This window comes from Tauraco erythrolophus, chromosome 1 (assembly GCF_009769465.1).
Source record: "Tauraco erythrolophus isolate bTauEry1 chromosome 1, bTauEry1.pri, whole genome shotgun sequence".
Lineage (NCBI taxonomy): Eukaryota > Metazoa > Chordata > Aves > Musophagiformes > Musophagidae > Tauraco > Tauraco erythrolophus.
Genome location: NC_141465.1, coordinates 9172005 through 9198544, shown reverse-complemented (window position 1 = coordinate 9198544; position 26540 = coordinate 9172005). Strand labels below are relative to the sequence as shown.

The 26540-nt window shown below is 41.3% G+C and overlaps 1 protein-coding gene across 1 annotated transcript; it reads left to right on the top strand.

Annotated features, from left to right (window-relative positions):
• Positions 1–364: 364 nt before the first annotated feature.
• On the top strand, positions 365–25259 carry TOMM70 (translocase of outer mitochondrial membrane 70). Its single transcript, XM_086617084.1, has 12 exons — positions 365–631; positions 9291–9464; positions 10728–10854; positions 13394–13503; positions 15453–15601; positions 16437–16644; positions 17241–17375; positions 18512–18619; positions 19323–19439; positions 20301–20398; positions 20868–20990; positions 21586–25259. Exons 1-12 carry the CDS (start codon positions 380–382, stop codon positions 21737–21739), a joined length of 1755 nt encoding a protein of 584 aa, XP_086473210.1. The 5' UTR covers positions 365–379; the 3' UTR covers positions 21740–25259.
• The last annotated feature ends 1281 nt before the right edge of the window (positions 25260–26540 follow it).

The window sequence follows — 26540 nt, the reverse complement described above, 5'->3', positions numbered from 1 at the left end:
AAAAAGGAAAATGGCATTTAGAACAACGATAATTTTGCTTCAAAACGTTCCAGTACAAAGTCCTGGAAACTTCGCATCAGCCCTGCCGGCTGGCAGTCCGGAAACTGCTTCTGTACAAAATTAATCCGGACCCGCGCTCAGACTTTTTAGGGCTAAAAACTGACTTAAACGCGCCGCCTCCGCGGGGCACCCTCCCGCGGGGGCCCCGGGAGCAGGGGCGCGGTTGCTGCGGCTACACCGCCGCGCCAGCAGGGGGCGCCATCCCGCCGGCAGGCGGCGGGGCCGGTCCGGAAGTGCTTCCAGCCGTGCCCTCCCGGCGTGCCGCGGGTGTCCGGTGACCCCGTCCCTCCCTTCCCCCGGGCGGCGGTGTGAGCGCATCATGGCCGCCTCGAAGCCCGTGGAGGCGGCGGGCGGTGGCACCGGCACGGGGCTGTCCCGCTGGCAGCTGGCTTTGGTGCTGGGGGCGCCGATTCTGCTGGGCGCCGGCGCGCTCTACCTGTGGGGGCGGCGGGCGGCCCGCCGCGGCGGCAAGGGCGCGAGCGAGCGGAAGACCCCCGAGGGGCGGGCGAGCCCCGGGCCCTGCGGCGGCGGCGGCGCCGGGCAGCCTGATGGGCCCGGCCACGAGGAGACGGTGAGCGCGCGCCGCCGGCGGGTGGCGCGGACCCCTCCCGCCCCGCGCGCGCGCGGCCGTGAGCCCCCCGCCGCTGCGTGAGGGGAGGGGGGAGAAGCGGCGCTTGGCCCCGCCGGGCGCGGGGTGTCGGCGCCTGAGCTGGGGGGGCTCGAGCCGCGGCGGGGCTGGGGCGCGGGTGTTCGGGGCGGGGGGGGTGCCCGGTCTGCGGGGGCAGGGCCCGAAAAGCGGTTGTCAGAGTCCCGGCCCCAGAGACTTTCGCCGTTCCCGGCTTTCCCTCGCCTTACCGCGGTGGGCGGTGCTGCTTTGGCCAGGGCGCGTGTGCTTGTTCCAGCGGTGGTGCTGCTTCTTGGAACGGCGCGTTGTTGAGCGTGTCTTGCCATGAAGCGTGCAAGTTAGCCGGTGAGCGCGGGTCTGGCAGCAGGCGGCTGGCGGGTGGAGGTGCTCCTGCTTCCGACGCGTGGAACAGCTGGGAGTAAGTTGCTTCCAGGAACAGTATTTCGAAAAGGAAACGTGTGGCCTGCTGTGTATTAGTCTGAGATGCTGGATACAGCAGTGCGGAAAGAAAGCACAATGAAAAGTGAAAATATTTTCCGTGAAAATACAAAAGCCAATACAGTTCAAGTGACAGAGTTTGCTTAAATAATCTGCTTTCACAGCTTACATTTATCCTATTGTAAATTACTGTTCTGAGAATTTTCAGATAAAACAGCCTGTGCAAAAATTGAAGAACAACATGGAAAATTAGGGTCCAGATCAGATCCATGTTTCTCTTGTATATCACAGAGTCACAGAATGTTAGGGATTGGAAGGGACCTTAAAGGATCATCTAGTCCAATCCCCCTGCCTGAGCAGGACCACCTAGATCAGATCACAGAAGAATGCGTCCAGGCAGGTTTTGAACATCTCCAGAGAAGGAGACGACTCCACAACCTCTCTGGGCAGCCTGTTCCAGTGTTCTATATGTTAAAAAAATGCCTCTAAGATGGGCTTTTTGCTCATCCGCAGTCACAGGTGTGTCATGACGGTCATGTTGTATTACTGAGGTGAGGTTACAATTGACAAGCATGTTTAAAGTGGTGGACTTGGTGAACTGATTTGCTTTGACAAGAAAATCCCATTACGATATTCCTGTGTTTTCTTCTCCCGTTCTTGTATACCACCTGAAATGCTCTGAACTGTCTGACCACGGTTTAAACTTCCTGTCTGAAATGATCATGAGAGGAAAAAAATACAACTTTGGGAGACTGGGAAAGGTCAGTTTTAACCTTGATCGTTTCAGTGATGAAGATTAGTGCTACACGGGCCGGCAGCAGCAGGAGCACATGGGAGTGGTGAGGAGGGTGGCAGCTCCCACAGCTAGTGAATCATGGGTACACTCAGGCATTCCTGGGAGTGTAGTGAGCTGTAAAACCGATGCTGGACCTGAAGGCAGTTACTTGAATGCAGTGATTTGTTGGTTCGTGGGCAACAGTGCTGAGCAAGTAGTGTACAGAGGACAAATTCAGCCTTTATTTACTGTGGTAGCTTTGGCTTTTGGCTGCAAACAGCATCTGGCGTGTTTATGGCAGTGTGCTTGCTTCATGTGAGCTCTGGTTTGCAGGCTACTCGTGACCTTTCTGTAGCTGCAGTGACTTTGCTGTTAGCATGTTAACTCTGGATTTCTTGATTGTGTTTCTGGGTTGCAGAATGTACCATTGAGTGGTTTGTAGTCATACTGTAGTTGTACTTGAAGCAAGCACTTTAAACATTTAAAACACTTATATAGCACTTGGTTTATAATATTGTATGTTTAGCTCTTTTAGGTTGCTCCTCAAATTAAATTACTGGAAGACTCTATGCACCTGAGAATAAGTATATGGCTGAGTGGTATGGTCCAGAGTTACTTGAAAAGTGCCATTGCTTACTGTAAAGAAATGAGGGATGTTACTTAGGAAAACTACAGAAGATGGTATCAGATTTTCCTGATTACATGAGGCAATCATCCAGCTGGTCAAAATATGGTTGCAGCAGGAAAATTAATGTGGCTGCAGGTTCCCTTGACTACTTTATGTGTGTGTGTAGGATTGTCTTCGTGTTCCTCGGATCCATAGAGTTGATGTTATGTAGATTTTGTATATTCACATGTATTTTATTAGTGATGGATATTATTGAAAATACAGTCATTGCAGATGCTTTACTTCTTAACTAGCTGTATTGTATTGGTCCACCTTTCTAATGTACTTTTTTACAAAGGTAAAAGGTATTTTTTTAAACTCAGATTTCAAGTACAAATCTGCACAGTAAATAAGAGCCAGAAGTTCATGTCAGTTTAAACACAAGAGAGAAGTCTTTTAGAAAACACATAGGTCAGTAGTGAATAGGCTGCCAACAGCTGTGAGCGTGTGTCGGGTAACTGTTCTTTTACTCATAATTGTAACTTAGGACTCAGACTTTTCTGTGCATTTTATTAAATCAGCTTTTGTATCCATTTGGTACTCTGTTCACTGTTTCTGAAGACATGACCTTGAATTTTTTTTGTTCTTTGAAAATATCTCAGATCTAAAGTCTTCATTATTCTTTATTCAGACTTCTTACTATTTTGCATGCAGTTCAAGCTTTTCTTTTGCCTGCTGTGGAGGCCTCGCATTTTTTCCCCAGGCTGTGTCTGCACTGGAGGATTCTCCTGGCATAGATACACTGGCCAAGTGTGTGATCTGTGACTGACGTGCTGGCAGAAGCCCTTAGCATAGGTGCTATATTGGGAAAAGCTGAACTACTTCTGAGATTCCTTATTCTGTAAGCACAGCTCCTCAACAGTACAGTGAACTGGTATTCTTGGACCAGTTCAGTGCTGATGATAAAACTGCACCTATGGATGACTCAAAGGCCAGGAAGTCGAATTACATCTGTTAATTAGAGAAATTCTCATTGTTTCTTATAATTTAGATGGAATGTGTTTTAGTTAATAACAGCAGTTACTTCTTCCATGCTCTCTTAGTTTGTAGTGAATGTTGCAGAACTTAAACACGTTGGAGAAGTAAACTGCTTTGCATTTGTTGCATTAATTGGTACCCAGTTGATTCTTATGTTTTCACTTATTCCATGATAACTTCTTTGCGAGTTTATACTCTCCTTTTCTAACAGGAGCGATCACTGGTTAGTCAGTAAGGTAATGTGTTGGTGGCTTCAGTATTTTTTCCTCCTGAAGTTGAAATAACTTCCTTTTGCAAGTCTGTGACAGTCCAAGTCTCACCCCTTAACTCTTTCAGCAAATTCCTGTGCTAACCCCATGTTTTCAGTGTGTGAGGAAGCATCCAACAGAGATTCTTGGATTGTTTAGTCAGCTGTGTGGCGTTGTGTGTTGCAGACAAAGCTGTTTGGGTCCACAGCAGTTCACTGCCTTTGCACGTTTTCCTCTGAGCTGGATATGGTCCTGGAGTGCAGTGGTGGGTGAACGTGGCCAGACTCCTTGGCTTGTGTGCCACGTATCAGGATCAACAGCCAACTAGTATGGCGGCTTTCCAGTGTCTATTTTAATAGCAGTTGCTGAGTGTTGCCCATCTCACTGCTGTGACTTTAGATCAGTATATGAACAAATTAAACCTCTTTGTCTAGATACACTTATGTTGATACTTACTCTGAGGATGTAAAAAGTGGTTTCTGTTGTACTGTGCACCTGTTCCCTAATAAATCTCATGATTGATCTACTGTGAGTCTTCTATGTTACGTGTCAGCTGTAGTGCACAGGTGTAGAAAAAGCTTCAACGTGTGTGTAATAGCCGTAGAACAATTTTTAGGCTTTTGTCAGCTGGTGCAACTCACTTATTGGTGGTAGGTGTGAATGGCAAACTCATTTAAGAGGAAGGTGACTGATGGAGAACGTTGACAAATCGTACTGTAAACTTGAGCTTAATTAAATCTAACTGTAATACGTCCTTGCTTGCCCTCTGAAATCACATCTTAAGCTCATGTGGGCATACTTTTTCTCATAGTGGTTTTAGTGCTGAGGAGAATGTTAAAAACATTTATACTCAGTTAATGCCTTTCAGTATAGATTGGAAATAAGACTTGAGATGAAAGTTAGTTTAAAAAACAAAAGATGAAAAATAGGTATTCAACAACAGCAGGTATTCAGAAAACAACAGTTCTTTTTTTGGTACCTGATCTTCTAGACTTCTTTCTTCCTCTTGATGAGAAGTCTAGACCAGGGCCCAAGTTGATGAATTAAGGCGGCTGAAACAGTAGTCCCCCTCCATGTCATCTGTCTGGCAAGGGCTCATGCAAATCCTTTTCAACCAAAAGAAAACGCTGAAATTCTGCGTGTGCTTCTGTTGTGAATCACTGTCGTCATTGGCTGGAAGCAAATTTGTTGTTCTGCTTTAAAAAACAATCTCTCTCAAATATGTAAAGTTCTGAACTGCCAGTTTAACCATATTGGCATTGCTGGGGGTTATGAGCTTCATTATTCTCGCAGTTGGCAGTTTTGTTGCCGTTCAGTTGCTGTTGTTTGCATACAGTTTCCGAACGCTTTGTGAGGAAAGCACATTTACCGAGGTGAGAGTAACAGTTAAGAAGTTTTTGTCAGTGCTGTCTAGTCTTCAGACAGTTAGCAATCTGCTTGTTTAGTTACCTAGGAAACTGAGTGCTGCTCAAATACACAAGTGTCCTTTTAAGACTTGTTAGTGAAGAGTTGCTGAAAGTGGTCCTAAGTACCGAGATGTTGGTTTTTATGTAACTGCAGGTGACTTCTGAGCTAATTGTTTATCCTGCCTTGTAATTGATTATGAACTTCCATTCATTTTATTGAGCTCGTTTGCTTGTTGCATAGATTCTTTGACCATAGATTGTTTGACCAGAAGACGAAAAACTGTGAGATCTTTTCTTCCTTTATGTGGATCTTCACCTTAGGGACAAAAAGTGACCAGGGGACCACATAGAATGGCAGTGGATCAGGTGAGGAGAAGCAGTCAAATTGGAAAATAATGCCTAGAATTATTACATTTGCAAGAAAATGGTAGAAGAAGGTGTGAGGTTTTTTGATTACTTGTGTATGAGGTACATGAAGTTTGCTTGCGTAATCAGTTTTGTGTTTGTGTGCATCTGTAATGTAGCAATTGAGAAGGACTGGAGGACTGAGAAGCAGCAGCTTAAAAATTTCATCAGGGTTAAATCTAATGCTTGACAAACTCTTTCAAAAACTGATCTTATGTTGAGAATTAATTTCTGTTTTCTTATTTGTGCTATTATGAAAAGGTGTTACAGCATATAATGTGACATGAGTTCTTCAATATCTTTAAAAAAAAAAACAAACCAAAAACCCACAAAAAACCATGCCAAAGCAAAGTAAGAGACTAATGAGATTTAGCTTTTTGGAGTTTTTGGCTTCATCAGGTTATACTGCAGTTAGTTAAGTTGAATATGTAACTGATACAGAAATTATTAAACTTTTTTGAAAAAAGTGGTTATGAATATTCTTTAAAAAGTCACAAAATTAAAATAAAATCTGTATTTTTGTTTTGTTCCGTAAATTGACCAGTTATATACCAAAGCTGTAAATTAATCCACTATTTTCTGCTATGTTTTCTATGGTAAAAGTGTGTCATGATTGCTGAGAAATCTCATCAGGATCATTATTTAGAAAAAGAGTTGGGTTTAAAGCTTGGCATCGTGTTTTATTAGCATTTGGGCTCCAAGACATAGATGCAACATTTTGTTACTTTTAATGCACAGTTTCTATACAGTCTGTGTGGGATACAGTGTCGGTGGGTATGAGATGCTAAGCAACTTTATTTTTTCGTGTAAGGCCATATCAGAATGGGCTTATCGACGATACAGAGCTGTATCATCCTTTGCATTTAAAATGTTGGCCATTCAGTTCAGCGGTGCAATCTGAGGACTGTAGCAGAATAGTGTGACTAATGTTGCAGAGGTAAACCATCCAGGAGCTAGGAGTCTAGTTTTAGGCAGCATAAACAAACAAAAGAGTTGATTTCTTATTGCCATGGGCATTACTGCTGACTTTATTATGATAGCATCTTGTGCTCTAAGTCTTGACTCCCTATCTCCAGGTTTCTTGCATCATGTAATGTGTGAAGCAGTGTATCCGTGGATTTAGCATCTGTTTGATGGTTCATTTCTGAATAGTTGGTTGTGTGATCTGAGGTCCTGCTGCCGTTATTTAAAGCTTACTCTGATAACAGAGTTAATTTTAATTGATTTTCCTGTGGCATCATGCCCATACTCTATAAAGTTTTTGGTCCCTGTTGCATGCACTTAGACTTGTCCGAAGACTTTGTGTTTCTCAAGAACCAGCAGAGCACCATTGTCAGCCTCAGATCTACACATTTCTTCCTTTCAGTTACAATTCCTATCTCACACCTGACACCGGAGCAGCAATTGCAGAGCTCATCTGTAGCATGTGTCTTTAAAGATGCAGGGCCTGCAGTGCAGGGCTGTTAAAGTGCATAGCATGGAGCAGACGGACTGGTCAGCCTCAGGCATGCCTCGGGGTAATGGATCTCTGGGATAAAGGAACCGGCAGTGATTGTGTAGTAGTAATCTAGTTGTAGATTACTGTCTGCATTTTAAATAATTTCCATACTGAGAACACAGATCTGAATGTTACAACGTGGCCCATATCTTGCGTTTTTCTATTTGGTACCAAGCAAACTGGAACAGCACTGGATTTTGTAGATTATTTCGCAAAGACATTTCTAGTGTTGTTTGCTGTAGAAGTGCAGAAGGAAAAATTGAAGCTGACTTTCATGCATCTAAGTTTGTCTGCTGCTTATGTGTAACTCTTCCCTTAGTTAGAAGGGTGGTTGTATTGGGAGCTAAATTTAGGGCATACTTGAAGTAAATGTAACCTTTTCGAACTTGGGCTGAGTTTTAAAGAAACAATTTATCAAATGCACAATTACTTGGCTCTCAGTAAAAATATTTGCACTCTAACTCTGGTTTGTGTATCCATAGAGTTGCACAGTGTATGAAAAGGGGTGAAGATAATAATCTTTTATCAATTTGAACTTAAATCGTTAAAGAAGAGAAATCTAAAAGCCCTGAAGATTATCTTGTTCTGTGAAAAATGGAGATCATGCAGATTGATTTCCTTGTAAGCCCAGTGATTGATGAACCCATGAGAGAAGAGCTTTCCTGGCAGTAGGGATATTTAAGAAATTTTCTCCCTTATATGGTTGCACTGGTAAGTGCCTCCTCAGGAGAGTGCCTGTAGGATATTTCTATTCTATTTGGATGCCCATTTTTGTGTAGGTCTTGAGGCTGTCACCCATTATCTGATTCTCTCATGGCGTGATTGGAAACCAGGCCTAAAAAGAGGGATTGTACAGCAACTCCTGGGTTCCCTTAGAGTTATCAGTGTTAAAAACTGTTTAGATGCTAAAAATTATCAGACTGGCATGAAATGAGCAGACATCAAGGGAAACAGGCTGATGAAATGTAAAGATGCTTTGAGGTTTGTCTTAAGAGCAGTTTGGGTGTAGCTTGACGCTGGCAGTGGATGGGGCAGGGAGAGGAGGCAGAAGGATGAACAAAAAGTAATGTTTACAATTGCCCTCAAATCTTAGGTTATCTCCTCAGTGCGTGTGATTCGACAGGTGAGATGTGGTGAATCCTGCAGCTATCATTTAAGGCATTACTGCCTGTAGGTTGTACTCTCTCCCTCCTCAGAGAGGTGGTAGGATGGCATGTGTGCTCATACCTCTGTTCATTTCGGCTTAATAGGTTAGCCTGAACTGCCCCAAAATGTTGATCCCTGAAGCTAGGCTGTGAAAGAGGAGCAGAAGTCCAGAGGTGAATGTTAGCATCTTTTGCAGCTCTGTTTCTTGAATGTAAGTCATGCCCCTTTATTAAAAGAGAGGCTTTTTACATCTGGTTCCTTGTAAACCGCAACATTTGATAACTGATCTGTAAATCTCGGGGTTACAGGTGGCAACACGGGTTTCTGCAGGAACGCAGATAGTCAACAGGCAGTGCAGAATGTAAAGATTCACTTAGCAGGGTCACAGGCCAGTCAGCAAAGTGTTCCATCCTCTGCTAGGAACGGCAGACTGTGATGGTCCGGCACTCTGTAACAGCGGTTGGATGAGGAGGGTTCTGTGAAGGTGTGAAGGAGTTATCTGAAGTTAGTTAACTTCTCTAGTCTACGGAAGGCAAACCAGCTTCGTTTTCCCGACGGGTTTTGTCTTGTCCAGTAGGTCTTTCCACAAAGTGTTTTCCATATTTAATTCATAGTCTGCTGAGTCAGCTCTGGTCTTATAGGCTTTATGTATTTCAGTAGGAAACTTTTTCTATTTGAATTGCTTTGAGGGCTTTGTTGTCTTCACATGTTTAGTCTTTGGAGAAATAACTTACCTCATTGGTTATTCTGGTCACCTTCCACATAAGATTAAAACCTGTTTAGCTTTCCAAAGAGAAATCACTGCATTGTTTCGTACCGTTGTAGTGAATCTTTTGAAACGTTTGTCTCATATCTGATGTACTTGCAAAAAAAAAAAGTGTTGTGTTTTTCCAGGAAATGGAAGGAGGGAGATTTTTCAGAAGTCTAGGCCTAGAGTTCACCATTCAGATCCATTCTATATCTTTGAAGATCAGCCCTTAAGTGCGTAGCTTGTGTGCGGTGATGCTTTTCTTATTTGAACTGACCTATCGCTTTCTTTTTCAGAGCCCTCTTGATAGAGCCCAAGCAGCCAAGAACAAAGGAAACAAGTATTTTAAAGCAGGAAAATATGAGCAAGCTATTCAGTGTTACACTGAGGCTATCAGCCTGTGCCCTCCCGAGAAAAACGTTGATCTTTCTACCTTCTATCAAAATAGAGCTGCTGCCTATGAACAGCTGGTAAGAAATTAAAGATCATAACGTGTTTATCCTAAAAAATTGCATTATAAATTGTGTATTATGTCACTTTTGTCCCCTGAAAGATCCCAAGTGGTGATATCTGCTGCTTCACAACAAGATGCCATTGCTTGCAGCTGTTTTTCACTAGCTCTTTGTACTTTTCCACATATAAATAAAATTATTTTGTTAACTATTCTCAACTCTATCGTATGTAGTTCTTATATGTCCCTTTCCTGTAAGAGAAGGTTTTAATTTCTTACCATCTGGAACAGTTTCCTTGTATATAACTTAATTTTGCTTCTCTCTGCCAGACTTCCTTTAACCATTAGGTGAACGGCCAAATATTTTGGAAGGATGATACTTCAAAAATTAAGCAAAAAAAAATTACAGAAATCCTGCTAAAGCCCAGGACCTAAATTTTGCATGTGTGGAAGTAACATTTACTTGGTAGCTGAGTATACTTGACGCTAGTTTTAGAAGTCAACCAGTGTTGTTTATTATGGTAGCAATAGATTTGCTTGTGACATCAAGTTGGTGAGCTGTATAAAGGAGTGGAAAAATTGGCTTTGTACAGCCAGAAGTATCAAGTGAGAGACTCTGACTAGAGAAATCTAGTCTTGAAAGTTAGAGATGTAACCATTCTTGTCTAATCAAATGCTGCTTATAACACTAATTCATGCCACAATGAATCCCAGATGTATGTGATTCCTCATTTTCAGTTATTAGAAAAGCCTGGTTTGATAATCAGTTTTGCAGATAAAAGATTTTTAGTTCTCAATACCCTTGACCAGCTCTGCTCCTACGTATTCATTTATCGTCCCTGTGTAGTAACACAGTGCAGTAAATTGAAATAACAAATTTAAAAAAAAAAAGTGTTTTAGCACTTTCTTTAAATGTGTGTGTTGGTTTTCATTTTTTTCTCTCTTCTATTTGTTTTGTACCAGTCTTTCAGTCCCAGTGTTACCTCCTGCCAGCATCTTCACATCAACTCATTATCTTCTCCCTTACGCTTTGTACAACTGTCTGGTTTCATTTTTCTGTAGGAATTCCTTTTGTTTTGTGGCTCTTCTGGTGCAGGTGGCTTCCAGTGGTGCCTGGCAGTTTCTTACTCAGAAACTTGCAGAAATAGAAGGAAGCAGGTAGAACCAGAGCCCTGGGAACTGCAGCTACTGTTAGGTGGGCATGACCCTGGAGTTGGTAGTGGACAGCTAATATAATGCAGCTGAGTAAGGTGCCTCTCATTGTGTCGTTTTCTACCCACAGCAAAAGTGGACAGAAGTGGCACAAGACTGCACAAAGGCTGTTGAGCTTAATCCCAAATATGTAAAAGCTCTCTTCAGACGTGCAAAGGCTCATGAGAAGCTAGACAATAAGAAGGAATGTTTAGAAGGTGAGTGTCTCTTGATGTGTATACTTAAAAGTAGAATTAGCTCAGGCACTTTGGAGATAATAACTTCTGGGATTGTTTTGGTTTTACTTCTGTAACTACAGTAATAGAGAATTATTTATTTAAAACCATTCATAGCTACTGCAAATACATTTTCTTCTCTTGTAAGAAGAAACCTTTTCCTGTTTTTCAAGCTGTCATCTGCTTACATATGAAATAACTGCTGTGAAATTGATGTTACTGTAGCCACTCAAGGCATTTTTTCCCAGGAAACTCTGTACATTTTAGGATAGAATTAATCTGACATGCTGAGTGGATAACCTAGACAACAATCATTCTACTTCCATAGAGTAAAGAAATTTTCTTACCTGTTTGTTTTAGAGAAATGGTAATACTACAAAAACCAAGGTCTTTTTGCAGGTGGAGACACACGGTCAGAAACAAGCGTATTACAGTCATTTAAACGTATTTGGCAGATGTTAAAGGGAAAACAGCTTCACTAGCATTTCGTTCTGATGTATAACTGTTAGGAAAATTGGAACAGATTTAACCTTTTTTTAATGTTAATACTGTGTATTTGGCAGAAACTACTGTGTCAAATCCTTCCAATTACTATTCCTAACAATACATTTTGAACTATCAGGAAGATGAGACTGAGAAGCCATGAAATTAAGGAGAACTACAGGTCAGGTGTGTTGTCTGAGGACACTTTTGAACTAAGGGACCCTTCTTGAAAGGGGCTATTTAAATTTCATCAGGTGAAATCGTTCCTGCTGATGTAAGGTTAAAAGGCAAATGAAATTTTCAGCTGTGCTCGTTATCAAAGAAGGACAGAAAATAAAGGCAGTATGCTGACTGGCAAATATAGCTGTTAAATTACTTTCATTATGTGTAACAGCTAAGAATTAGGTCTGCTAAATTAGAAAGGAAATAAGATGTGGAAATGTTTTTTATCTGTTTAAGTGCTGGCAGAGTGCCTTTCTGCCCTGTAAGACCAATGACTAGAAAAGGACTACTTAGGTTGTTTAGTGTAGTCCTTTGCAATCACTAATTGAATAACAGCTGCACTTCAGAGTGCTATAATAAAATCTAAACCTTATGTAGTTGCACAAACTGACAGATGATAAAAGCCCCAAGAAAGATCAAGTGTCCCTGCCATAGTAGGATAGCTTTTAAATGTAACTCCTTTTTAATGTTAGTAGCAGTAATATTTGCAGCAATTATTTTCAACCTTGATTTGTGTTTGGTTTTTAGCTCACAGTTTTTTCAGATGTGAAAACTACTTGCTTTTTCTGAACTACACTGGCTTTCTAATACAATCCTGCTTTTACCTGCCAACTATGTATGGCCAGTAAAATCCCAGGAAGTAGGACGTGTCCATGTAGTGGAGGAAAGTGAAATCAAACAAACCCAAAACAAAGCCACCACCACCACCAGCAAAAACCTCTTCCTATGATCCCTGGCAGTATGTATTTGGGAAGACGCTGCTGCCTTACCGAAGCCCGGGCACTAGTTGACAGCTGCCCGCTTTGGGTGAAGCGTGTCTGCTAAGATCGTGTAGCATGGTATTACTGCTGCTGTCTCTCACGGTCTTTCTGGGTGTAGCCTGTTTTCCCGGGGACTCCAATGTGCTTCTTGACTATGCCAGAGAAGTGTGGAGTTTCCGTATGAATGGTGGCATATAGCAGTGTAGGATTACAGAAACTAAACGTGAACTCCAGGGTCAGACACTTACTTTTCAAGTGCATTCAAACCATACACTGTTTGAATTTCAAGTCCAAACTCTGTGCATCTTTACTGATGTTTAAGTGAAATTTAAATAGGAAAAATCAGTGGTAGGATTACATTAACTAGATGATCCAGAGCAGTAATGATAATGTAAGATCACATTTTACACTGGAAAGCATAATTCAGGCAGCAGTGGGTTAACATTTGCAGAGGCTCTGTGTGTGAATGAAAGTGATATATGATATGGCTTAGCACTTCATATAGGCCAGCAAGCTATTTCTCGTAAGCTTGCTCCCTTCCAAATTCATGAAGGTGACCAGAAAATTTCAGATATAATATGAGAAGATTTCTTAAACTGAGGAAGAGGCAAGATGTGATTGGACTGAACGTGAATTTTAAAAGTAGAAAATTAGGACCAGTCCCAGAAGAGATGCTGTGTTAACACTTTTAATGCGAACATAATAGGAACATACTTAACTATCCCCAAAGTTTCAAGATGTTGAAAGCCCCTGCTGGAGGTGTATGTTTGCACTGTTCATCTAAGTGTGGTTGTCTCTAAATAAAAACATGAAGATAAATGTAATTTCTTTCTTTCACTGTCATGAAGTCCTTGTACTGCAATGAGATAATTTTGGATACAGATTTGTATCTTGGAAAACATGGTAAATACAGCAAACTGGAAACAGAGGCTTTTACCCTTAAAGAGGACGTTTATTAGTTTGATGGTGGCTCATTGTAATAGTGGCATATTTGAGTGTACTCCAATGACTATCAGAATTTGTCTTTACTCTCACTTTTGTGTGTTGCTTCCTAGATGTCACTGCAGTCTGCATTTTAGAAGCCTTTCAAAACCAGCAAAGTATGTTATTAGCTGATAAAGTTCTTAAACTCCTTGGAAAAGAGAAGGCCAAAGAGAAATACAAGGTAGGACTTGTGGTACTGCAGACAAACCCTGATTTCACTTGACTGGTTGTTGAAATGTTGATGGTTGGCATTCTGTCAGTTGTTGTAAGCAAGTTGCTGTCTTCATCTGCTGAAATGTAGGACTCGACATGAACGATTTTGCACGAAGCCAGTATTGTACTGATGTTGTTTTCCTTTGGGACCTGTCCAAAGTTTTTGAAACCTCAGCAGGAGTAGAGGTCTGTTTCGAACAATTGTTTCCCTCTAATAATCAAATTTATTATGACGTTCAGGAGACACCCGAAGTGCTGTGCTGCCCTACATTGGGCTCTTCTGGACTTGCAACATAACGGAAACAGGATGTGTTGGAACAGCAGTAGCCAAATGTTCGGTTGCGTGTCAGGTGGTTGAGTTAGGTACGTGTGTTGCAGTAGGAAGGTTTGTAAACAATAATTGAGAATATGTAAAAACGTGGGTTCCAAATGTAATGAATAGCTTAAAATGGGAAGAATGATGATCGAGGACTCTTTCCCTCAGGTTATTCTTGGTTTTAGAAACAGAAATTTCACGTAGGAAAGATTAAGTTGACAGCAGAAGTCCTGTGTTTTAGAAAGTGGAAAAATAATACCGTTTTAAGGTAGGGTTTGTGGTTTTTTTTTTTTTTTTTTTGTAAAAAAAAAGCATTGCTTAAGAAAAAAATGATGCAGTGTGAAGTCACATCTTTTTGCTAGTGGTCAGACTTCCCAATTCTGTGTTGAAAAGTAGACCTTCATCTCCTAACTACCACAGATTACTTGTGACAGTCAGTTGCGGGCTGTTTCTGTTCCATTTCTGTAAATAGATGCTCATACTTGCACTTTTCTGTTTGGGCACTCAGATGTCTTTGCATTAATGTTTGGAAACTGCAGAAAAGAGAACTATGGAACTATAGGTAGGGGTAGCCAGGAGCAGTGGTTTTAAGTGGCGGTAGGTTTACAGAAAAGTTGGGACAGGTATTAAAACATTCTCACTCGTTATTAAAACATTCTTGCTTGGTTTTTGTGACAGTGTTTGAAGTACTGAAATCCATGTAGGTTTTGAGATCCTGAATTTCTTTCCTATCGAAACTCACATAAGTGCATGGTGTCAAGGTAACAAAAAATGAAGTGTGCTATTAGTGTGGTGGTGGTAGCATCATAAAATAGATGTGCTTCAGGAAGGCAGCATTATGATAGAACTTAATAGAGAAAGTCAGAAGAGCGCATTCAGACTTTCCTTGCCGGAGAGATTGAATTGTAATTCTTTTGTGCAGTGGTTGTTTGGAGCAAGAAATATTTTGCATCTGTAGAAAGGAGTTTGTACCTGAGGGGTGTTAATTCTGGCACTTCAAGTGAAATGCATGTTGTCTGGGCCAAGCTCCACGCAGAATTAGGATATTGCCTCATTAGTCTTCATTGTAACGAGACAGCAGCTTCTCTTGGCCAAGTCGGAGAAAAGGGCAAATTGCCAGTCAGAATCTACTTGAGTTTAGGCTCATGCTCATACTGCCAGCTTGCATTTTTCAGCAATTTACGTGCACGGCTTTAGTACATGTACCCAAAGTCTTATGAGTAGGACTTATGAGTAGGATAAGTCCTACTTATGAGTAGATAGTCCTACTTATGAGTAGATAGTCGTACTTATGAGTAGGACTCCTATGAGTCCTCATTTCTAGCCACACACCAGAAAGATATTATCTCCTTCTCCCTCTCTTGAATTATGTTCACTTTAGTTCTACTGGTGACGGGTATTGCGTTGTGATCTGAAGTTTAAACAATCCCTACATGTCAAACTGCAAAATCAAAATACCAAACTATTGAATGAGATAGTGGAAAGCCTTACATTGTTTCTTTCATGAGTGAATTTTTTTATAATCACATTTACTTATCCCTTTCATATTTACCATCTGACCTTACTGTCTAGTGACTTTAAGTTACATTTCTCTGTTTCAGAATCGTGAGCCTCTGATGCCCTCCCCGCAGTTCATTAAATCCTACTTCAGTTCTTTCACAGATGATATAATCTCCCAGCCTTTGCTTAAGGGTGAGAAATCAGATGAAGATAAGGATAAGGAGGGAGAAGCTTCCGAAGTAAAAGAAAAGTGAGTGTACAGTACAGTTGGGAATTGCTTGGTATTGACATTAAGTTTTCGGTGATTTTGATGTTCTGCTCAGTGTCACTTGCTGTTGTTTTTACAGTACTTGGCATGGGAAGTCCTGTAGTAATAAAGTGAGCCTATGAAATGAGATCAGTATTAAAACCGAAACTCTTACGAAAGCTGACTGGATAGTTCAGTTCCAAACTTTGGATGGCTTTGATCCACCGAAGAGAGGAAGAACAATGAGATTGGGAAGATATGCTCAATATTTACTACAGGATCATAGTAAATCTGAAGAGGTGGGAGGACTGCAGAGTGCTGAATGGTGCTTCTGGAGAAAGGAATGTTTTTTACTGAAGGAAAGTTTCCAAGGAAGAGAGCAAGTTAGTCTTTGGATTGGAAGGGAGAAGACAAGCTAGGAAAAGGGTCTGTGTTAATGAAAATGATGACTTTACAGCAGCTGAGGCTGAAAGGATGTTATATCTCTCTGGAGTCAAATTGCATGGAATTCCATCCCAGCCCTCTTGTTTTAAGGCAGACATTATTGCTGTCCTGACGGTGAAAAAAAAATTCCAAGGGACAGATGAAGCTTAAGTGCAAGAGCTTTAAAACAATTTTCTTCCTTATTTCCAATATACTACGACTATTCTTTGTCTAAGTTGTTTTCAGTCTGTGATGGCTCCATCCAGGAATATTTGTAACTTTACTTATTATGCTGGTGTTGTAACTGGGTGTAGCAAAAGTTAGTATTTGTCATGATTTAATGAAAAACCTGAATTGAAATTGCAGTGTTCAGTGAATGCATGTATATATACAACTGTTCTTACATCATTTACAGCTCTGGCTATTTGAGAGCAAAACAATATATGGATGAAGAGAATTATGACAAAATTATCAGTGAAAGCACAAAAGAAATTGAAGCAAAGGGAAAATACATGGCAGAAGCTTTGCTTCTGCGAGCTACTTTCTACTTACTTATTGGCAATGCAAATGCTGCCAAACCAGACCTAGATCAGGTCATCAGCATGGAAGATGCGAATGTGAAGGTAAGAATCTGTCACAGCTGGATTGTAGTTTGGGTTGAGAAAACGTAGAAGTTAGATGATAAACTTGCAGTATAGTTCAAGAAGGTTTTTCCCAAGTTTTCAGATACTTTAATGGGAGTCTTCTGGTTTATTTACTGTTTTGTCTTTTTATTCCTGACAAGTTGTTTTTTCAAGGGCTTGTTGATTTTCGAGACAGCTGTGCTAAGTAGTGCAAACTAAAGAACAGAGGAAGTTGAGTGAATGGGAGGCTTATCCAATCTGAAAAATCAGTTCCTAGAGAAGAGAAAAACATTAATTGTACTTGCACATTGAACTGCTTCAAAGTGTTGATGTATTTGTAAGCATGGGGAACCTGTCTTATAAAGGATTTTTGGGGGTTGAAAGTCCACTGAGATGGAAGCATAGGCTGACAGATTTGAAATTAAGCAAGGGAGTTGATTCACTTGGTGTCAATATGAAATATGTTCCTGCTTAGAATGAATTAAATCTGTCAGTGGTAGAAACTAGTCAAGTGAAAAGTTTACTGTAATTGTAACAAAGCTGTAAATCTGGAGGAATGATGGAGTGTCTAATGCTTCTTGGAACTTTTTTTGCAGCTCCGAGCTAACGCTCTGATCAAACGAGGAAGCATGTATATGCAGCAGCAGCAACCCGTGCTGTCCACTCAAGACTTTAACATGGCTGCTGATATTGATCCTCAGAATGCAGATGTTTACCACCATCGAGGACAAGTAAGAAACACAAGAGATTTTGTCCCAATACTTGAATATTTCAATATACGCTAAAAGAAAAATAAACATCAGTACATCATTGGAGACACTTTGTACTGCTTGTGGCAGAAAAACATGAGCTAATTTGGAACTGTTGCGGAATAAACACGCAGTCTCATTTGGAGGTTCAGGTCAGGCAGAAGCAGTTTACTGGAAAGGAAAGAGTGCAGAGCGACAGAGGTCCAGACCTCTACTGGTGTGAACTCTGACTTAAAAGTGCTGGGGCTAATGTGCACTTAGAGCAGAGACAAGCTGCTCTGTGGAGGGGCCTGGAGTGGCAGAGAAGCAGTTGCACAGAAGGCAGCTTCCTTACAGCGGGTGTGCCATGTGTTCCTGGTAACTCCGCAAGCGTGGCACTGCCGCCTGGACTTGCTCTGTTCATCTCATCCCTCTCTGGCTTGTGACACTGCGGCGTCCTTGGCTAACTTCTAGGCCTAGAGAGGCCTGCTTCCACAGCACAAAAGGTGCTGAAAGAAAAAAGGAAGCACTGCCATATGCAGTTGTATTTGTAAGGAAGACTTCCATGGATGAAGTGCCTCTCACCGTGGATTCATTAGATCTGTTTAGTGCTCAGAAATAAGGATGATATGTGTTGACTGAAGGGAGTGAAAGTTCTTTGCAGATGGAAAATGAGTGTTTTACAGTAGCTTCGCAGTATAGTAAGAGAACGATGAAGTGAGCACTGCTCTCGTGGGTGAATGAGAATGTCAGGAAAAAAAAATTATGTTGAAATGCGAGCTGAGAAAGCCAAAATGCTTTGACATCCAAATAGCCCACAGCAAAGCAAAGCAATTTGAGAAAACATGGCATAGTTTTGGAGACTGGATATAATGCTAAAGCAGTAATTGCAAGTCTGAAATGCACGTGCTTTCAGTCTCTTACACATGGACATTCCCTTTTTGTGTAGGAAGCCAAAGTTTCACTGGTGGGTTTGTTGGTTTATGGCAGTGATTTTTAGTCATGGGTTGTGTAGGTTTCTAGGCAGTTCTGAAACTGAACTGGAGATCTTATGAGTAACTGTTGCTAATTCAATTATCACTGAAGTGTCTGAAGCACAGATTAAGTACAGAAATAGGATTTTCTTTCGTTCTGACTAGCTGAAAATCTTGCTTGACCAAATCGAAGAGGCTGTGGAAGACTTTGATGAATGTATCCGATTGCGACCCGATTCTGCCTTGGCTCAAGCACAGAAGTGTTTTGCTCTGGTAGGTAACATGCTGCTGTTTATCTGAGTGCTTTTTCTTTTTAAAGAGCTCTGGAAAACATACTGTATTTCTCTACTTTATTCCAATTTAATTGAAGAGTAGAACAACAACAAACATCTCTACCTTTTAACAATAAGGTAAGGAAGTAATGCAGGTTTCTCCCTTTGGAGTGAGGGTTTGCTGCTTTCATTTTGAAATGCTTGTTGTTCGAACAGTGGGTCATCTTTTCTGTTTTGTGGTAGAGGAGCACAAATCTTCACTCATTTATCACAAAATTGATTGTTGTGGAAAACGGTCAACTTCAAGAAATTGGAAACAAACTATTTCAAGCTAGTACCATGCCTCTGCATGTAGGAATCTTCTGAGGACAGCTTTGTGTGGTGTGACCAAGGAGGAATTCTAGGCTTGGAATTTCTAGGCTTTTGAAATAGAGGGAGGCTATTGGCAACTATCAGGCCTTACAGCTTCCTTTTTTCATGCTCTCTCCTCTCTAAGTCCACTCTACCAGAGACTTGAACGCATGGTAGGTTCCTAAAAGCAGACTTGGCAGGATGATAGGCATGTCACTTCCTGGAATTTGTAATTGTTGTGATGCATGCATCTCTTGGGGGAAGTGGATAGAGGTCTGATGAGCCTTTTTTTATGTGTGGCGGTGTTTAATTTTTTTCCTTTTTTTCTTTTTTTTCCCTTCTCTCCTGAATAGTATCGCCAAGCTTATACAGGAAACAATCCTTTACCTGTGCAAGTAGCCATGAAAGGCTTTGAAGATGTCATAAAAAAATTTCCAAAGTGTGCCGAAGGCTATGCACTCTATGCTCAGGTACGTTTTTCTGTCTCTTAAAGAAGATGCTGCATTCTCTTGCACCTTTTCTCTTGGATTACATACATTTCTTCAAATAATATATGAAGATTTTTGAGAATAAGTTCTGAGATGATACATGCTGTCTGTAATAAGCTACCTGAATTTATGGGTATGGGTGTTCTAGGGTAGAGGAAGTAGAGGAGGGATTGGTGGAGCAGAATATAAGTGATGAGAGTTAAGGGTGGTTATTAGGAACCAGAAGTCTGGCATACACTTCCCCTTGAATACCTGTACGTGTGTGGCATCTCACTTGATGGATGTCAGGGATTCTCTAGGTAATTTGCGAGGCCAATGTGTGGAACTAGAGTAATGCTTTCATTCTGCTGCAAATGACATGTACTGGTCAAGCAGAGTTTAGTACAGATGTTCAGAGTACACTTGTAACAGAGACTGTGATTTCTTCTCTGAGAGAACATACTCCTGGTTCTAGTAAGAAGTACGAGATGTTCTGATTTTGATGTAGGCGATTTGGATGCGTTTCCTTTTGAAAGAAGTGTTCGTTTTCCAAATACAAGTTGAGACTTGCAGGTACAGACTTTTAGAAGGGCTTTTACTTGCAGTACACGTAGCATGTTGCTTGTGGATCTCCCGTTACCATCTCTGATGGTACTGTGATCGGCAGTTTGTGCACTTAAAGCCTAGCAGCTTGCTTCTAAAAAACCTCAGGTTTGAAACTTTGGTAACTGATGTGCCTGGCCTGCTATATGATGAGAGCGCCATATCCAATCTCATCGTCAGTATGGTTTTAATTGGAATCAGCCTGGCGCAGAGTGCATGTTTTGATTGCGTACTGACATACAGGTTTCTCTTTTGATGCAGGCACTAACCGATCAACAGCAGTTTGGCAAGGCTGATGAAATGTACGATAAATGCATCGACCTCGAGCCAGACAATGCCACCACGTATGTTCATAAAGGGTACGTGTTGACTTTGCAGTCCTTTTGGTCAAAGGCAGTTGGCGTATTTAGATGAGTCAACAAGAACTGAATGCTTGTGTTTAGAAGTTCAGCCAGGAGAACTTTGAAAACATCTTAATGCTGTTAAATGCATTTTTACAGTTTCTCTTGACTAAACTGTGAATAAGTTTCAGGAAAGTTTCATTAGTGTTCATTCCTGATTGAGTATCTACTTGAAATATACCTGACTTTTACTTTAGCCCTACCTTAATTTCAGCTTTGTACTGAAGTTTTCTCTTTTATAAAACAACTTGTAACAAGTCTTTTTGGGAGGAATTTACCTTTCTTTAGAGTCATTAAACTGGCAACATGGCTTATTGAAAGTGACTTTCACATACATGTTTTTAAAAGCTGTGAAGTTACTGTCTTACATGATCAGTATTTTGGGAGGAGTATGTGAAGTTTGTTCTAAATTTTCTTTCTCTTCTAGTTTACTTCAGCTCCAGTGGAAGCAAGATTTAGACAAAGGGTTAGAACTCATAAGCAAGGCCATTGAAATTGATAACAAATGTGATTTTGCATATGAAACCATGGGAACGATTGAAGTGCAAAGGTAATGTTGAATTGCAGTGTTAAGAGTTCTTAGTTACCTTTGGAACTACAGTAGTACTTTAGATGTCCTTATGGATCCTAAGTCTTTCTGAAGATCTTCTCCCCAGTGCTGTGCAAGGCCAGCTCTTACCCAAAGTCTTGATTTCTGTTATGTAACTTCTAGGTAAAGCTTTCCTTTCTCTGTGGCATAATTCTGCTTTATGATCTGGCCAGTTTATGTCAATAATGTGAGCCCTTGTCTTTGCTAGTTTTCCTCTTAAGTATATGAACTCTTTTCAAGGGAGATGAGAGTTCATTTAGTTGTCGCAGCATTATCTGTGTAGTAAACTTGGTTCTGTGGGGCACGTTATATCCCCCACTGCCACCCGTGGGGGCTCTCAAGAGGAAGGCTGTTTAACTGTTGTCCTAGTTGCTTCGGCTTGGTAACAACTTCTCTCAGATTGCTTATCTTCATTCAAAGTTCTCATGGTCGTTCCTCCCGAAGTCCTTTCAAGCTGTTAGTAGTGGAGAGTGTAAGCCCTGAAGGCAAAAAGATGCTGTAGGGATTAAAAGGTTGCTTTGCCAGTCTTAATTGGACTACGTGTGGTTTATTTCAGAGGTAATCTGGATAAAGCCATTGAAATGTTCAACAAAGCTATCAACCTGGCCAAATCTGAAATGGAGATGGCCCACCTCTACTCGCTCTGTGATGCTGCCTATGCCCAGACAGAAGTTGCAAAGAAGTATGGATTGAAGCCACCAACATTGTAAAGGAACGAGGAGAAAATGACCTTCTAAAGTGAAGTTGCCCACTTCAGCCAGACCTAAAGACGCTGTTGCAGACTTTGTTGAATGGTGGAACTTAGTTTTTTCCCGTTCGTGGTGTTGTCGTTTGCTACATCTGCTAAATGTTTAGGTGTTGTGGGAGTGGTTGTTCAAGGAAGTACGCAGTGTTGCACCTTGTTCCTTCTGCAGCAAAAACCTTAAAGCGTGTTAAGGGAAATGAAGTTGCAGGGGAACAAAAGGAAGATGTTTTGGCCATGCAAATAAAAACTTCACACTGGTTCATTTTGGGTGATTATGTTGTGGGCGATTTTTGCTATATCAAACCATTACAGCATGTGGGGTTTTTTTTCTGTTGATTTTAAAGGTAATACTAGTCAATGCTGTAAAATAGGTTTCTTTTTTATATGCAATTAATCCTTGAGGGTTGATTTTAATTTTGCAAAAAGGAAAAAAATTAATTTTCAAACTGTTTAATAATAGAGATTTTTTTTTAAGTCAGTAGATGTGGAGAGAATCCCTGTAAATATATGCAAGCATGCACAATCTTCCCTTAAAGCCCCTCCTACCCTCTGCATAACTTACTTAGAAATAGTTCTGTGGCAGCTATTAGGGAATTAACTTGATAGTCCTTATCCTCACCCCAGAAAGCCTTAGCGTACTGTATAGGGGAGCTAGGAAAAAGGTTGGCTGGGGAAAGAGGTCAGGTAACACTGCTTCAGTGTAGGCTTTACGGGAAGAAAGGCTGTGTTCCTGTGCAGCAGTCCTTACTTGAATGTCACAGGAGATGGTTCAGAAGGGTTCAGAGGGTCTTTCAAGAACAGAAAGCACTGCTGGGAGTAGAGCTGCCAAGGTAAGGTCATGCTTGCATATAATCTTTGTAATCTCTGACACTCTTGCTTTAAATGTAACAGCTAGTAGATGGTCTAAGTTCTCTTCAGTCTCTAGAGTCTGCTGCGTTCTCATCTGCTCCTCGTAATAGCCCCTTTGCAGGACTCAGTGAGATAAGGAACAAAGCACAGGCTAAAACTTCAAATAATGGGTTTGGAATCTGTACTGGCTTCCTTGTTCTTCAGACCCCATCTTGTCCAAGATTACAAATACTGTAGAAAGGCAGCAACTGTTCTGCAAATAGCGGATCGGCAAATTATTAAATATTTGTATAAACCGTCTTCCTCTAGCTGGGGACTTCACAGAGCGCTCTCTTGCTTTGGGTTATCTCTCTGGTGTGGAAGTCAGTCAGTCCACCTTGCCTCTCCCCGGACTGGTGGGGCTGGATAAACCTCGTGCGAATACTTAACTGATGTAGCTTAATTTATGATACACTAATTTGGGCTTCTTTCCATTCTGAAATCACAGATTTGCTTGTGCTGAATTGTCTAATGTGTTTCATCTTTTAAAGAAATAACGATGCTGTGGTCAAACTGTCTTGTTCTCTAGTTGTGCCACCATGTAGCAGCAGCTTGTATTTTCAACTTGACCTTCCTTTCTCCCAGCAACTACAGTTGAGAATTCAAATGGTGGAGCATAGACATAAAGGTTTAATCATTCTATTTTAGCTAACTCAGTAGGTGATCTGAAATGACAGTGTTGGTGTAGAATTGAGGGTGTTGGAAAGTACTGGCAGCTTCTAAGGGCACTGCACATAACAAGTGTCAAATGTCTTCTGGAACTTCCAATCTCCGCATCAATTACCTGAGAACAAAAATATGCCAGACTGATGCGTTCTGTTCTCCTGAGGAGTTTTTATTCGCATGGCCTTATTTACATTGGCATTTTCTCCTCTTCACCCTACCTGTACCCCGTTCCTTACCTCACCCAATCAATTAAGGGAAAAAAGCATGTGCTGTCGAATACTAGCATTCCAAATCATCACAGACTTCTGCCTGTTCTTGAACTAGTTTGAAACTGCACTGACAGGATGCATTGTCTGTATTTTTTTTTTGTAAATGACGTATCACCTGTAAACTGAAAAAAATAAATATTACCTTCAAGTATCTCTCTCTGACATGTATAAGAACAGATTTTGATGAAAGTGTTCTCTGTAGTGGTGCTCTCTGTGCTTATTTGAGGTTGCTCTGAATGTAGGAAGAACTAATGATGACTGAGTCCTTGTCATCTTGTCTCACTTTAACTTGTAAGGAAAAAGGAGGAAGGACACATGGAATCAACAAGTCTTATCTCTGATTGCTTCCATCACCCACAAAGGAATGGTCTTGAGAGCTGAAGATTACAGGGGAGAGGAAATCTGACCAGGAAAGCTGGGAATCTGAGTAGCTGACACCCTGTTAATGTGTGTATGCAGGTGGATCCCTTTAGTGAAAAGGTTTTTGTTTGTTTGTTTGTTTTTTAATGGCTGAAGTTTTGCTTTAAGCCAGGTGTGCCCCTGAACTTTGAGAAAAGCTTTCTTAGTAGAGATTGAGAGCTGAAGTGAAACAACTATTACTGCTATTTAAAAAAAGTAATCGTGTTGAAATAATGTAGGAAGTTTGTACTGAAGACTTGGATAAACCTGGTGTATCCTAGAGACTGTACTACACCTAGTTGTCTTGCATCTTGATTCTGATCATGTAAAATCCCTGTTGTTCACGTTAAAGTTTGCCAAAACGGAGATTAGAAGTGGTGACTTGAATGACTAGGATGCAATTGCAGATGGAAGAGGGAACTAACACATACTGAGGAGCTGTACTGGAACTTACTCTGGAACTATTAAGAACAGCTCAGATGCAGCCTTAGGCTGCCCAGCTGCAGTGGTAGTAACGCTGCCTGACACAACAGGCATTACTGTGTTTTCTGCCGTAAAAAGAATTCAGACTCTTGCAGGCTGAAGTTGGAAAGCTTGAACCAGCTCTCTGAAAGAGGCTGTTACTCACTGGTTTTCTATCCTTACAGAACACTGGTGCATATGTATAATATGGATACTTGAAGTGCCTGTTTTCTACCAACACGGAGATGGAGTGTTGATTGCTTTAAGTATTATCTAGCTGAGAACTGATCATGTACTTTTTTCATTGCAACCTCTGAAAAACTCACAGTCCCTTTTGTATCACTGCTGAGTGGATCGCACTGGAGACCCCTAAAACATCCTCCTAAAGCAAGGTGCCTAGAAGTTGTCCTGACAGCCTGAGGAGGACTGAGCTCACACCACCCCTGCAGCAGAGCTCACCGAAGTAGCTCGCTACAGATTTTCATCTGTTCTCTCCGTTTGGGATTCCAGGGGAAGAGGGTCCAGGCCACGGGTTCTGTTGCCAACTGCACTTTGCATTTTTAAAGTTTGGTCAGCCCATGAGAATCCTGCACTACTTTAATGCTCCAAAGGTAGCGTTTAGTTCCTGCTCTGCTGCATGTTAAACCAGTGTAGAGAGGGGAGGGGAAGATGGATGGAGTAGTTTAGAAAAACCGATGTATAATAGTTGCTGTGATTTAGAAATTGGAGCCAGTGACGGCCACCATGGATGCTGATTTTTGAGTATGTGGGAGGCACTAATCTAATTGCAGGAGACTTGATTCAAATGGTAAATTGTTAATTTTTTTTTTATATTTATTTTTCAACAAATAAATTTTCATTTCACCTTATGCTCTGTGGCTTGTTTCTTAAGAGTTCCAGTGCAGTATGCACACTGAAACGCTGTGAAAAGTACAGACCCAAAAATGCCTGCTGCAGTAGATAACGCCACTGAGTGGAACGGTGGGGCCTGGCTTGGTTTGGCTTAATTTAACCATTAATTTTCCTCTCTAAAACACACACCTAGCTCATTCCAGAGAATCCAAAAGAATGTTAAAAATGAGAGCGCAGCTGTGGGAAGAGAATGGCCGAACATGAATAAAAAGGTAAGGTGTTTTTGGGGGAAACTGGTGGTTAGCTAGAAGGCAACAAAACCTTCTCTCTCCCTGCTCCCGTTTTTGTATTTTCCAAGTCTCCTTTAGCCTTATTCCTTTATCATTTTTGCTGCTGGAAAACTAAAAGCCTAGTGGTAAAGCCTGGATAGTTACAGTTGCTTCTTTTTTTCATCCCAAGGAATAATAAAAAAAAAGCCATTTGCAAATTACCACCTTTTTACATGAGAAGTACCAAGGTGTCTTCCTTCTAAGAAAAATGACCAACAAAATCCTGGGCTGGTTTTAAATACTTTAAAGCCATCTTTAATGATGAGTTAGTTAGTGTCTTCAGCAAGGGCAACGAAGTAGGGAGTATTTCCTGTGCAGCTGATGGCAGCTGGCCTTCAGCAGCAGTAACACACTTAAAGCATCGGGCAATTCTAGTACCTGTCTTCTGGCAGGCTGGGGCAGAGACAGTCGGTGCAGCAAGTTTTCCAACCTTTTGACCTTTTCAGGTAAAGGCTGCCAGGCAGCAGAGTTAAAGCCCATTGGTTCAGGCAGCACATAGAGCGAAGGTGTGGGGGTGATGTGACCTGCTTTAACAAAACCATAACTCGCATCACTCCAGAAATAAACAGGAACTGCAACAAGGAGAATTTAATACGTGCATTCCAAGCAAAACCTGATGCAGATTCTTCTCTTGTAGTAGTTCTGTCTGGCAGCTTCTTGCATTGTCCTCAAGTGGTACAGAGCAGAGTTTGGCCTGTTTTGCTTAGTGTGTTAAATTCTAAGCCTTCCAAGTTAGTAGCTGGGCATTCAAGGAACTTCAAGGCACATACACCTAAGACGACAGAGGTGGAAGCAGCATGCTTCTAGATTATCTGATAACTCACTGAAAAATTGAAAACACCAAAGCTGACTTCAGAGGACTGCCAGAGAGAATAAGGTTCCCATTTCTATGTTCTGTAAA